We start from the raw sequence: 15,134 nt of genomic DNA on the forward strand, positions 1-15,134 counted from the left end.
AAAAAAACAATCTAAAGTTATTTCAGGCAAATTAAAGTACCCTAATTCCTCAACATTTTCACATATGAAAGAGCAACTTTCAGTGAGTCAAATTTATGCACATTTATAAATAGATTATGGAGACAAAACTACACTGGTTGGATTGGCCAATTCACGACTTCCCAAATAGTGTAATTTTACCAGTATTTATTTATTTATTTGATAGGGTGTTTTTAAGCCGTACTCAAGAATATTTCACTTATACGACGGCGGTCAGCATTATGGTGGGAGGAAATAGGGCAGAGCCCGGGGGGGGGGGGGGGGGGGGGGAGGGGGGAACCCATGACCATCCACAGGTTTGCTGTCAGACCTTAATACGGTTGGAGGGGAAGCCAGCATGAGCTGGACTTGAACTTGCACAGACCGCATTGGTGAGAGGCTCCTGGGTCATTACACTGCACTAGTGCGCTAACCGACTGAGATTTTATCAGTAAATCAGATCAAAGCACAGAGTAATGCTTTCAGAATATCCTTGAATAAACACCTGATAAACATGTGAAAAGGTTGAAGAATTACAGTACAATATTTGCACATATGTTCTGAATTAAAAGCCCATTCATCGATGAAATGAGGCACAAAAGTTTATTCATTATTTAAATGAACAATGTAAATATGTGTTAGTTGTTACTTGTCACAGTAGTGGACGGTTTAGTTCATAAATATGCAATAACAACAAACAGGAGAGAATCCAAAAAATTACTTGAGATTTCCAAACCATGAATTAACAAAATTCAGTATAACATTATGACAGCAAAAGTAACCCAAATCTTGGGTTTAAAGTCACTAAACTTCCAGTATCTACCTATATCAATTACATGTAGAGATCGATAGGCCAACAGGTGGATAAAAGGATACCTACCACATTGTAAATGCATATGTACAAGAGACATGTATAAATATCAAATACTGAGTTCTTACACCTGATATACATGCTAATGGTAAATAATATTCGCACTGCATTTGTTTGAACACTTTGGTCATAAAATTATTTGGAGGGCTACTGCTTGGTTTTAATGGCATTCCCTGAGAAGACCTGGTGTTTTGTTCTGATTTACTGGTACCTGTCACAGCCAGCAGTCTGTTTATCAATTCCATACTCCTCATAGAGCGTTTGGTAACTTCATCCTAATAGTGCAATCTTTTTTTTTTTCCACTGGATATACGTATCTTTTTACCTTTATTTTAGAGACAAAACTATATTATTTGGGCTGCACAAAAAGTACCATTTTGTACACAGAATAACGCCTTCAGAATATCTTTGAATAAACACCTTGCAAACAGGTGAGAGGAAAGAACTACAGTATATATGTCTGGAATTATTCAGAGGGCCTCCAATTCCTTGCCCAAGTACCACAAACATATGCTAAAAATATATAGAATAAATGCCATCCAAGGCACTATTTATACATATTTTACAAGAGTTACCAATTATTTTTTGACCCTCCAGTGAAATGGACATCATCATCTTCATTTATGAAATACATACACACTACCTGTACTTTGTTTTTTTTGTATAAAACGCTACATCATATGTAAGTCCCATGAATACCTTCACAATTATGTGTATATTTTGTGTTAACTCAGCGCTGATGTTACCACAAAAATCACTCCCTGCTTATCATTCCAATAAGTCCAAATTTCACCTGCTGCAGTCATGGCAGCAAGAACAAATGTTACACTTCAACAGTCAGACAACATACTGTACACTAAGCATGTCAGAAAAAGCTAGATTGATACTACACTGATGTACACTTCCCCACTAAATGACCATTTAAATAGCATTAAACTGAACTTAGCATCTAGCTTCCCTCAAGCAAACTAGAGATATTCGTCTCCAGATATAAAATAATGTCCAAATTACAAGTGTCTTACAATTTAAATAAAATTTAAACACTTAGAAAAATACACACTATTGTCATTTTGTATACGCAGAGGAAATCCATTACTGACTATTTGCCAACATCTAATAGAACAGTTTCTTGACCCAGTCTACTGCTGATAAACTGCCACTATAGTAACAGGTCAATGTGTGAAATGCTGAAAAATGACACCACAGAGTACATACGCATATAAAAATTTCAAGATAATAGAATACACAGTTACAGGATACCGCTATAATAGTGTTAATAAATGTCACCAACTTACAGGTTAGTTTTGTTCTGGCTAACTCCTTGAGATCAATGTACAGTATTGAGCAATGTGGTTTTATCCTTGTGCTTTATGTAGACTCATTCTAACCTGTTGCACTACAATACAAGCAGTTATTACAGATACCCATGCACTGGCATAATAAATGTAGCTTTCCTCACATCACTTCTCAATGTGTTAGGCAGTTTCGCTTTTGGTTTCCATTTCTGATATACATCAAACATACTGACACCTAATTGTGTCTTTGTCATCTACATTGACTGTAAATGTAAGGATTACTTGTCTACTAAGCAAAAAATAACCTACACATAAATATGGTTTGCAGACATCTACATGTTCGTCTTGAATATAAAAATGGCTAATATTTCGGCTTGGTCATCTTCAGAAGTTGACTCTGGCCGAGTGTGGATGCAAATTTCTTCACAATGGTTTCATAATTTGCCTTGGCTGCTAGGTCGTATGATGACTCTCCGCGATCGTTCTTCTTCTGAATATCAGCACCATTCCTGAGAAAGATGATTGATCAATGAGTTATGGATACTTATCTTAAGTCACAAATTTCAATGACATGAAAAAGAATGGAACCATTTTCATCCGTGGGCCAAAATCTTAAATCTTACATGTTGATAACAGCTTTTATGACTAAGATATACGTTTCAAAATTTCTTGCAAGCAGAACTTTTTTTCACATTCAAGCAGAGCAGAGTACTAAAAAAATGTGCATACAAGATTTACATTTGTTTTTCCATCAATTTATAAGGTCATTATCAACCGGGAACTAGAACTAAACCAGTATGTAAATGAAAAATGTCAGTGGCAAAGACATTGATTTACTTCAATAAAATAATGCCAAAGAAAAGTTCACTTTTTTATTTACCATTCCAGTTACAAAGAGTACACTTCTTCTGTAACAGTTCATGTTTTGACCATTTTGGTTTATAAATGAATGTGTAATGTAGCACAAAAGCAGGACAATTTACCACTGATATATTGCCAACAAAGTTAATATAACTTACTCTAACAGAGCTTCTATCACCTCCAGGCCAGAGGATCCAAGGCTGACAGCTTCATGCAGGGCGGTGTTGCCTTTACTGATAGTACAAATAGGTTTAGACCATTAGCATTTCAAAAGAATTTCTGACAGAATGACTTCTATTCACTATTATACAACTTTGAAATAACAATACAAGTCAATGCTAGTAGCTGAAAAAGTTTAATACAGTAAATTATAAAAACTAGAAATAGGTTTGCCTGTAGCAACTAACTGACATGGAATCTAACATGTAAATAAGAAAAAAAAATCTTCCTTAAAAAATAACCAAGTATTTAAATCCTGATTAGAGGTTCCAACAAGCCTTCAATGATAATCTGTTCCTTCATGCTAACATTTCATTAAGTACATATATACATAAGGTTCAACTTCAGCTTCATTTTTCTGATCACAAAATGGAGACAATCAGGGGAGAAAACTCACATAGACGGTGGGCCTTTCTTGTTTACGTCAGCTCCAGCTTGAATGATCACAGGAATGGCCTCTGCATGTTTATTCTTCACAGCTACATGAAGTAAGGGGAGGTCATCCTTGTTTACGAGGCACGGATCAGCCCCCTAAGCCATAACACAAACCATCATATATCATCAGTTAACTTCAGAAATTGAAAGATGTCGGAGTTGAAACAATACAACCAATAAATGAATGAATGAGTTATCTGTGTCATTACAAAAGGTCTGCCAGCAACCTGCGGATGGTCGTGGGTTTTCGAGCTCTGCTCGGTTTCCTCCCACCATAATGGTGGCTGCCGTTGTATTAGTGAAATAGTCTTGAGTAAGGCGTAAAACATCAATCAAATAAATAAATCTGGGTCATGACAACATTTACTTCACAGATTCCTCCTACATTTTCAAGTTGTAGAAACAATATGTTGGGCATACCTCATCAATAAGGTGTTGTATCTCGGCAGCCTGACCTTCACCATCCACCCCTACCTCCCTCAACAGTTTCCTGTCTTCTGGCTGTAATTCAAACCGTATGCATCGTACATAAACTAGTTACGAAATCATATTTAATCTGGTGTCCATCTGGCTGACATATCTCGCGTCTAAAAAATAACAAATGTTATCAGATATCACAACCACGTCAACTATTTTAAACCATTCTAACACAGTAGTGTATTTCAGCTAGTGGTTAGCATTTCTCAAGTGACACATTTTGCTTGATTCTGATTGATCCACTTGATAGGGTCATTTTTGTGAAGTTAATTAACTGAAATGAAGCTGATTAATATTTGTGTGTTGTTGGCCTCAACAATAGCGCTTCAAGACCTTAATGTGCATCTGAAACTGCATTTCTACCTACCAAACTTAAGTCTTGGAACCAAAAGTGGCATTAAAAGACTTTGAGGCAGTTCTGAAAGTCATTTTTACATAAATCACATTAGGTCAAACACAATTTATTTCATTTAAATGCACCATTTATACAATATTACATGATAGCCCCATGATAACCACCCCTATATCACATTACCATATTGGTATATTATGCCTATTAATGTCAGCGTGTCAGATTCAATGTTACATAAGCCCCATGACAACCACCCTTATATCACATTACCATATTGGTACATTATGGCTAGTAATGTCAGCGTGTCAGATTCAATGTTACATAAGCCCCATGACAACCACCCCTATATCACATTACCATATTGGTACATTATGGCTAGTAATGTCAGCGTGTCAGATTCAATGTAACATAAGCCCCATGACAACCACCCTTATATCACATTACCATATTGGTACATTACGGCTAGTAATGTCAGCGTGTCAGATTCCAGTAAAATTTGCCCTGGAGAAATATAAACTGCTCACATTCAGTTTTTCCACATCTTTCTTCTTGGACTTCTTGGTTTTCTTCACACCTTTCCTTGATCTTGCAGATGTTAATGGAGTTGTGGGTTCGCTGGCTGAAATCAGCGAGTACACGGAAATGTAACTGGTTTGGATTACAACTACCAAATATCTAACTAGAAGATTTTAATCACATGATGAATTGCAAGTCAATCAACTTACAATAAGGCACCACAGCTTAAATAAGCTCAATGTACCTTAACATCAGAACTGAATCTTTCCACAGATTGTACGCACTGTCTGATAAAGACCTTTTTCACATGGATATATTGTGTCCTAATCAATTTCAAGTTGCCATCTTAAATTTACATTCATACTGGGCCATTTGTTTATTTCTATGCAAATCAGTCTGGAAAATACACGTATTTCCATATTGCTATTACTTTTACTATGAAATAAAAAGAGGTTTTAAAGTTTTCATTAATTTAGCTATTTTTTTTTAATACTTTATTGTTCTTTAATGCCATACTTAAGAATTTTCATAGAAGCAATGTGTTATTTCCCAGGGGTTCATAGAACGCATTTTTCAACGTACTGACCACCACTTTCTGGGTGAAACTGAGTTATTCTATTAACTGAAATTGAGGGTTTTTTTTGTTTCAACCAACGGTTAGACATACTAAAAATGAATATTGTCCGTTACTATCCTTCATTGATTAAAGTAATTATTACTGCCAATATATGAACTGAAGTTTGCCTCCTAGTTGATACTGCAGGCTGATAATTGGCGCACATAGCAGTTATTGTATTTCAGGATATAAGTCCAGTGAAGTGTGAAGGAAGACCTGCGCAGAAAGCTTACAACCTAGAGCATCAGTCTAGATTGACTGAAACTGACAATATGAGCAATTGGTCTTGACATCACTTTTAAAAACTATTCAATAGTTACGAATCAAGACAGAATGGTCATGCATTAATTAATCTTGAAAACGAAACTTAGAAGGCAAACTGCATGCTTGCCTTGAAAGGAGCTGAAGATATTAGTACCACTTGAAGTCAGGTGGAGGAGACCAGTCAGACAGTGAGCGCTTAAATGCAGTAATCGCGCTACGCTATTGAATGTCAATACCAGGGCAAATTATTCATGAGAACCGATTTGAAAGACAAATGAACCTTACTGAGTTTGATTTTATACACCTGTCAACTTCCAAAAATTGATTTGGCGTTAAGCCATAATCATTCATTCATTCATTCCAAAAATTGCCTTCTTAATCTAATCAATGCAGAAGGTCATGGGAGATTTCTGTAAAAGGGAGATAACTTGCAACGCAAACCGGTTGCTTTGAGGAACTTTATTCAATTTTATATGTTCAAACTGAGTTAATGTAAAATTTTGAATATTTCTTTCCACAAGCAACCTCAAATTAAATACATATAACCAGTTATTGAGTTTTTATTCAATAGACCGAACATCGGCTCATACAGACGACTTCTATTAACCCCTGACTGTTTTCAACCATTCATAGTGAAAGCTCCACAGTTCTTACTTTACAAAACTGACTTACTGCTTTCTATATTTTAATGACCATGTGTGCCCTAATCATGTTCAATTCTACATAGTGTGTATTACACCTCTTTCTCCATCTTACCTGTGTCTCTTTCAGAGTAACTGTCATAGTCGCCACTCCCGAGGTAGTCTCCCTTGCTCAATCTGGTTTTATGCTCGGGAAGATGGTCCCTAGCTCCACGGAGGACAAAGTTGGCTGTGACACTCAGCTGATAACTGTCTTCATCAATAGCTACGGACAAAAGCTAGAGAAGAAAATCAATAGTCACATTTACTGTATTATATCGCATCTTTAACCTTATCATACCTATGTTATGGAATAGGAAAGAAAAATGATGTTTGCTTTTTTGATTGAATATGAGGTTGATGCTTGAAAAAAACACACATGCACTTCACTGAGGACATACCTCCTCATGTAGCCTAAGCCATAAAAGTAAGAACTAGAATTGAGCATGTGCACTCCTTTGTCTCGGGAAAAGTGACACTCCAAAACAGACAATATGGGAAGCAAGGAACCAACTGGAATAAAAGGCCTTCAAGGGCAAGGCACTTCAAGCACAAAACAACTTCTAAACCATACAAATTCGGGACGATTGCATAAACTAACATCCATTTCTTTTGTTTTACAAAAGATTATCAAATTATCTTTTGCTAAAAGATATTCTCACACACCTTTCCCATTCGAGGCTCTCCAATCAAGGCCCTGAACTCAGCGTTATTAGCTGCATATGTTTTCAGGTGCTGGCAAATATGGTCCATCTGTTTTCTCCAGTAGCCTGCAAATATCAAATAATTATGTAAAATAAGAGACAAGCAAAGTTATGAAGACAGAAAGACATGTAGTCACATTTACCATTTGATTTACAACATGTTTAGGGTATGAAAAATTCTAACAATTATTACTGGTGTGGGGAATGAGATGGACAAAGACTGCCTCTCAGGCAACCTGTCCACCAATAAGATTGTGGTACACTAGAGCTGGAAGGCAACATCTTTTAAGACACAGTTCAATTCATTCAAGCTTTTTGCAATGCTTGATTGTTTTAAGATAATGCATCGATGTGCAGTTACACAACATTTGCTTTCTTGTTGTTGTGCACGGCCTATTCTTTTAAATATATGGGCATCTTGCCTGACCCATAGACACACCCAACTAACATGGTCTCAACAGACATCAATTTTGAAATTATTTGATATTGTATTTTGACTGGCAGTTGTGGTCAGTAACATTATTTTGATCAACAGTGGAGATCATTAGGTCAACAGCTTCCTCCGAAAGCAAATTATAATTCTGGTAAGGGAAATCAGTGAAGCTTGTCAGTTGTGACAAATCAAAAGTGTTTCAAGTATAAATATTTCACTACAATAAAACCCGGTACTAACCTCTGCCCGGGCTGACTGCTGTCAGTACTGGCTGCTTGTCACTCATGGTTTTTACAATGGCTTGCCTCTCCTGTTCCTTCTGCTGGTGTTTAAGGATCTCCGTCTGGGAGGGGTAGAAGAGACCCACGGTTTGGGTGGCCACACTAGAGGAGGGGCGGGAGGCAATACTACCTCCCATAGGCAGGGTCACTGGCTTCCACTTAGCTTGTAATGAGCCTTGACCCTGAAATGTACCACAGTATTACACTAAGTATTAACTGTGAATCACCTTGAACTTCAATACGCATAAAATCTGTTTATCAATATGATCAAATGACTTAATCCTTATATTGTTACCGGATACGCAGAAGCTTCTTAGGCTGTGTTTTCACGGACATGCAACTGTGCCTGTGATTACTCACTTGTTAATACTTCTTAGAATGGGAGTGAAATAAATATGGTGGAGTGTTTCCATAGACTCAGCACAATGCTTTAATGCAACACAAATGCAATTTCACTGTCTATGGTATCCTTCCAGCTTGATGCATTCAAAGGCCACTGAGGCTACCAACGTGACCAAGGCATGTGTTTCACAAAATGATTTTTTTGTGCCCAAACAGTCTGTGCTAAATATACATGTAATACCAAATGCTTAAACAATTTAGTGCACCAACAGTTTACATGATGTTAGACTTCAACTATTCCATTAAGACAAACTTTAAACATACATTTTTTAATTTCACAAAGTCAGTAGTTTGGCTTATAGGATAACACCAAATACTCACATCAATGCTCGATGATATAAACCCATTTCTGAAAGGAAAGTAGAACAAACATCACCACAGGACACAGGAGAATTAGAGGAGCAGAACTCTTATTTCATAGTGTTTAATCATCACGAATAGAAAAATTAAACCTGAGGTTAGCTCTAATAAACTACAAACTACAATTAGTAGACAAACAAAAGCACCAATCATGCAATTAACATTCTGAATTTAGTTACCTACATATGAGAATGGAAAGGCACTCCTTCCCTCAACCTATGTGCTATATACATTTTCAGTACTGAATCTGAATTATTTTATGTTTAAACAGGTAATACAGTCTAAAACATGTCCATTTATACTCTTAGAAATTATTCTTTCTTAAGATTTAAGCATCAGAACAGGAATAATGTGTTTCTACTGCCCTAGTTCTTTACCTCATAGGAGCTTCAATCTTCACTCCACACGATCCACAGAAGTTAGCATAGGGGTGATTGGAGGCTCTGCATTTGGAGCAGACCAACTTTGTAGAGGGCTGATCAGGCTGTTGTCAAAACAAGAGTCCTTCATTAAAATTGAGAATAACTGCATACAGTGCAATGAAAACAGGTGTTGCTTGGTACTGTAAAGTTAGTGCAGCTTACAACATGTATACTGGTAGGTGCCACCGGGTATATTACGTGACGTGTCTGAAAAGGGTCCAGCATTTTGGTAGAGCTGGAATAGCGTCAAACCTGAGCAGAGAGCAGAAATTATGTGAATGTTTAAAAACAGCTCCTATTTGGCGGACTAAACTGGCAGGGTTGTTAATTCAACAGCATATGTAAATATGCAAAGCATATGACACATACACAGCTTAGCACTAAGGCTTCTGGCAATCAAAATGTGAATGTGAAGATTAAAGAGATTCTTACCAAGTCCGGCTACATACCTTAGCACCGCACCAATCGCAGAATCGTGAGTCCCCGTTATTAACACGTCCACATTTTGTACACTGGAGGAGCTTGCCCTCTGATTTGGGCAGGGGAGGGGCAGACATACCGCTGTACACACCCTGATCAAAAAAAAAAAAAACACACACAAAAGATAATAATACACCACTACAGAGATACACAAAATATGATGCATAATGACAAGCTAGTGTCAGCCATCTGTACTAAGAAAAAAAACAGCAACTTCTACTTTCAGTAAAGTGTTTCTCTTCGTATGCGTAAGTTTTGAAATAACCAGATTGATTATAAAATTAATAAGTTTATTTCGTGTTGAGCCGACACTTCTTATATTGATTGATCTTGATGTTTTTATGATATTCCAGTTTATTTCCATACCCTCTTCCAACAATGCCAAAAGATTTATTTTGCTCCAAAAGGAACAATTTAAACTGGTGTGGCTTTAGTGGTGTCAAATAGCGTCTTGTACAAAAAATACCCTGAAATTTATCAGATAACTGATTTCCCTACTCACCTTCATCAGGGAGCCAATGGGTAAGCGTGCATCACAGGTTAGACACGAGTTAAGGCTGGATGGGTTGGCTGTTCCACACAGCGTGCACACCTTCTTCTCTGTGAGTCTGTGATTAGGGGAGGGGGATCTCTGGCCAGGGATTGGGGCCTCACACACCACACAGCTGCGGACGTTGAAAGGCACCATAGAGTGGCAGTAACCACACATACCCATCTGTGGGACAGAAAAAATAAAACAGGACCAGCCATGCTGAAAAGGTCGCAATTGGAAATTTCACAGGTAAAATTCAACACCAGCTTAGATTTTTATTTCAGGACAAACACAGGAAAATTATTATTTGAAAGGTGTCCTTGACAAATTGGTACATTACTCTGCCGTGATCTTAAATTGCATTGTTAACAGGCCAAGACATCCCAAATACTACATACACACAACATGTACAAAGACTTCTTCAATTTGGGAAAACAAATTCACAGTTTCTTTCAGGACAGGCACTCTATACCTCATACAAAGACAGGCATCTGCAATGCAAATGCATCTAACATATATTAATTTTGAGAATCAATTTCCACTTGCAGTTTTCTTGGCCACATAAAGCACAAAAGTAAGGCAGATTCAGCCACTACAAAACCTATTGTGGTCTTACCTGTCCTGGTTCAGGGGGTGTGGCCCTTGTTTGAGGTACTTGGGGTACAGGGTTTCCACACTCATGACAAAATCTGGCATATGGGTCAGACGGGCGGTCAGCAAAGCAATATACGCACCTGAAAATGTTAATCATGTGAATGAAACCGACACTTTCATCACAACAAGTGGTTAAAATCTTTGCAACTTTCAAGTCTCTTTATATTTAAATAAATAAATCTTTAGGAATAAGTCTCAAAGCTTTCCTCTTACACCTTTATGCCTTTTTATTCCATTGTTGAAATCGTTTTTTTTTTTCTGAATTCTTAATCATAAATACCTAGTACAATTTAAAACTTACTTTAAAAAGTCAGTTTCCCTTTGCAAGCGAAGAGGCTGTGTGGAATTGTCAGGCATAGATCTCCTATCTCTTATGTAATCTATAGCACTCCTCTGGAAAGACAGAAAAAGTTTAATAAAATTTTAAAGTTAGTGGGCATAGAGCATACCTATGCTTACCAGTACAGTTGTACTTAGCTTTTAACAGTTTCACAGTTGTGTTTAGACCTCAAGAGGAGACTACTGAGCACTGCCAGATACTTGAACAACCAGGAGCTAAGTTCACACAAGATAAGTCACTCATCATGAGTTAATTAATATATCAAGAACTCTTCAAGACACACTGTCAGCAAGCCCACAACCCCTACCAACCCCACTGTATTTAAATGTCAACCACAAAACACGCTCTCATACCTCTGTATCAAATCCTAAACTCCTCTCAGTATTACCTCCTATCCTGGAGGTAGGGAAACGGCTTGTGCCTGTCTGTCTGAAATCTGATCTCCGGGTATCCAGGTCTGTAACATAACAGTAAGAGCATTCCTAGTAAACTAACACTGCTCATTGTGAAAAGCATCAAAATGTGCAGCCTAACTTTATGCTTATGGAAACACATACAAGACTAAAAGCTGTCACCTGATATTCTGGTTTAGCAAACTGTTCAAAGAAAAACCTAGAAACAATTTTTTGTGAAATACTACTTATGGCAAAAACATCAATTTTCAACAATTATTGCTCCCTGTTCATGGAAAAAATAAAATGTAGATTCAATACCTGTTGTGTGATCTGCGTCTCTTGTTCTCTGTACATCTGTCCAGGCAGATTTTGTGGAGGACAAAAGGTAGTTCTTAGCAGCCCTCTTCACCTCCAGCTATAGATAAATAAACATTCACAAAGTCTCTACAACATCTCTCTACAAATTGTGATAAAATACTTTCTCCTCTGTGCTTGTTACCTCTAAATGATAAGACAAAACAGACCTGTTCATTGCAATAGCCTTGTATTGCACATGTAAGCATCTTAGATTAGGTTGATTAGACTGGTACAACTTTCTAATTGTTAGCAATAGGCCTGAGGAAATAATAACAAGAACCCAGCATTGTATATAGATACATTGAGAACCAATCATTTTGTTAAGTACTTGTAACACCATACACCTTTTCCATCCAAAAAAGAAAAAAAAAAGAAAAAAAAAAAAAAGAAAAAAAAAAACAGAACATAATATTAAATTTAAAGCACAGTTCTACTGAAGACTGATGTACCCTGCATACCTCTCGTCGTTCCTTCTCCATTTGATGTTGAAACGAAAGTCCATCATCCTCTGGTAAGAGTGGCTCTACAGGCACATACTCAACTTCAAACACCTTAGTGACAACGTTGCTCTCTCGTATACCATCTCTGCAACATCACATATTACGTATTTGTTACATTAACTAATTTTTCATCACAGACAGGAAATACTGTATTTCTCCTAAAACTTACCTTTTTTCAAGTGAAACACTCTCCTTACTTGTGACGAATTCATCAACCTTGTAGGGCTACTTATAAGTATTCTGTGAAGTTTTATTATTATTCTGTCGGAAAAACTTGCGTGTTGGCTTCAAATGTATCGCTTTAAAGCTTTATGTGCTTCTAACAGTGTACTTCACAGGCCAATCTTCAGATGAAATACAGCACATGTATATCAAGAAGAGATCATTTTCATCACTGAACTGAGACCGAAAAAACATATACATTAATAGCTCAAGCGAAAGGCAAGTTCTCAACTTTCCAGTGTTAAAACCTCACCAAACTACATGTTGCTACCATGCCAGATGGGAACCCACACAGCTTAGATTAAAGTTAAGACATGTACAGAGAACAACATTTCAAAAAGCATTATATTTCAGTAGTTCAGCAGATAACTCAATCTTTTGTTGTTAGTATTTCTGGGATCATTTACAGATGCTTACTTTGTTACAGCGACAGCTTTCACAGGCCTTTTGCCCGCAGGTAACGTAAATGGGCCCCTATATTTAAGTGTGCATTTTTCGCCAATCTTCTGAAATGGCTCTGGCTTTGTGCCATTGATTGTGTAGTAAATATCCGTTTCTGGTGTTTCTGAAAAAGAAAAGTACAAGAAAATGACCAAATCATTTAAAGACTCATCAGTCCTTCATAGAAATTGATTCAACATGACAGCAGACTATCAATAATGCAAGAAAACTAAAATATTAAATCCGACAGGGTCTTCCCCATAGTAGCTTTAGCTTTGGTAACCAATATACAGTTTACACATTGTACTGCCATGGCATTAATACTCTGGAAGACTTTGAGTTCTTGTTCTGTAAGCAGATATAAACTGAGACCTGCAAATATTCATCAAAACAATCAGTGAATAATAAGATTACCTGATCTGAGTTCTATTTTTGTGTTTGAGTCGACAGAAGTTTTACTCTTTGTCGACAGGGGTGGCCTAAGTGGTACAATGGTAGGGACGGCAACAGACCCGGCTGTCATCTTGCTAGGTAGAGATACAAGATCTCAAAAGTCCTCTGAAAGCAGAAAGATTTTACTTCATACTTTTTATCAGTGGATTACACCAAACATTGTCTGCTTCGTGTACGTGATAATAGTAAGTTATAAGGCTGGAGAAAATGGAGAGAGTTCACATGAAACTACATCTCACAGACACATGAGAAATTTCCTACTAGGAAGATATGAGGGTAGGTAAGATATGACCGCACTGGTCAAGTACCTGTCTCCAGCGAGTACAACACTGTCTCTCTGTCATTAACACTAAAACATTCACAACCATTACCTGTTCACAAACTCAGTAGTCACTATATGAAAGAAATGTTTGCTTAGGAAATTATACAACATTTCAGAGCAATATCCTGTTCAGTAAAATTCTACAAAAGAAAATGAGGTACACATATAATATTAAGCCTTAAATGTTATGTGCAAAAATTAGCAGCCCTTCTCTCCTTAACCTATTGCACCAGTGGATATATGATGATAGGTGGAAAATTACAGAGTGAAGTAATTTGAAAATAACTTACATGGGTATGTTAAATGATGGATGACTGGTAGAGCACCATAAAGAAAAAATATGTCCTAATCCATTAATTGCCCATGTTAGTTTTACTATAAGTATGAGGAATAAGTGATGAAGGTGCAGCTTTGTCCTAGCAATCCAGCAATCTCTCAGACATAACCATCACATCTCACGTGGACACACCAATAAGAGGTACCTGCATGAATTTGTCACAACGTATTCATTTTAAACACACACCCTGCTTAAACAATGAGCAATGACTTAAACACCATTAAATATTTGCAATATAAGTCAAAATACCAGACCTACCTAAATCGTTTTAGAAGGTAGATACATCATGTAAAGACTTGTAAAACGGTTGACAGAGTAATGAAACTGGCATTTGTTGACAACAACACCCAGGGTTAGATATCGTCAATCGAACTCTAATGTTAAATGAAAACTTAACTTATGGCACAACCAGTTTGTGAAAAATCGAACTAAGCCCCGCGAAAACCCGGCACGTTCAAACACGATCTGACCTACGGATCACAACAGGGACTAACAACAACAACACTGTCAATCTGTTTCATTTGGGCCCCTGCCTTGTTTTCATAAAGATAACATTTTGTGAACCTTAATCATTTTTTTGTGATTCGCACGTTGCACTGGCTTTTTGGTATTAAGTGTAAATAAAGTGTTATAGAAATAGTAGTATTTTTAGAAAAGTCTTACCGCGCACCTTGTGTGGTAACCACAAAACAGTTTCCTTTCACTCTTGACAACTAATGATGTCAGTAATTGGTCAAAATGTAATCCCAAACTCAGTAAAATGCCAAAAAGGGAGCGTCAAATTAAACAATGTAAATTTATTTTACCCCTATACTGATATAATAAGTGATTGTAAATGAGTTATAATATCTGCTGCTCAATGACGAGCCATATTTCAGCCCTAACGCCTATTCTA

The 15,134-nt window shown here is 37.0% G+C and overlaps 1 protein-coding gene across 2 annotated transcripts; it reads right to left on the minus strand.

Moving 5' to 3' along the window:
• Nucleotides 1-632: 632 nt before the first annotated feature.
• Nucleotides 633-14,939, minus strand: LOC135467725 (double zinc ribbon and ankyrin repeat-containing protein 1-like). Of its 2 annotated transcripts, none has more exons than XM_064745547.1 (20): nucleotides 14,903-14,939; nucleotides 13,542-13,685; nucleotides 13,104-13,251; nucleotides 12,423-12,549; nucleotides 11,926-12,022; nucleotides 11,566-11,669; nucleotides 11,174-11,265; nucleotides 10,835-10,952; nucleotides 10,189-10,401; nucleotides 9,656-9,778; nucleotides 9,162-9,268; nucleotides 8,746-8,773; nucleotides 7,982-8,204; nucleotides 7,271-7,374; nucleotides 6,681-6,843; nucleotides 5,053-5,147; nucleotides 4,120-4,200; nucleotides 3,662-3,795; nucleotides 3,204-3,278; nucleotides 633-2,693 (listed from the first exon to the last, which is right to left on the minus strand). In XM_064745547.1, exons 2-20 carry the CDS (start codon nucleotides 13,648-13,650, stop codon nucleotides 2,546-2,548), a joined length of 2,289 nt encoding a protein of 762 aa, XP_064601617.1. In that variant the 5' UTR covers nucleotides 13,651-13,685; nucleotides 14,903-14,939; the 3' UTR covers nucleotides 633-2,545. The 2 variants fall into 2 exon arrangements, with proteins under 2 accessions (XP_064601617.1, XP_064601618.1); XM_064745548.1 differs by having other exon boundaries at nucleotides 14,910-14,930.
• Nucleotides 14,940-15,134: the final 195 nt, after the last annotated feature.

The sequence above is a fragment of the Liolophura sinensis genome, chromosome 6 (genome assembly GCF_032854445.1).
Source record: "Liolophura sinensis isolate JHLJ2023 chromosome 6, CUHK_Ljap_v2, whole genome shotgun sequence".
Taxonomy (NCBI): domain Eukaryota; kingdom Metazoa; phylum Mollusca; class Polyplacophora; order Chitonida; family Chitonidae; genus Liolophura; species Liolophura sinensis.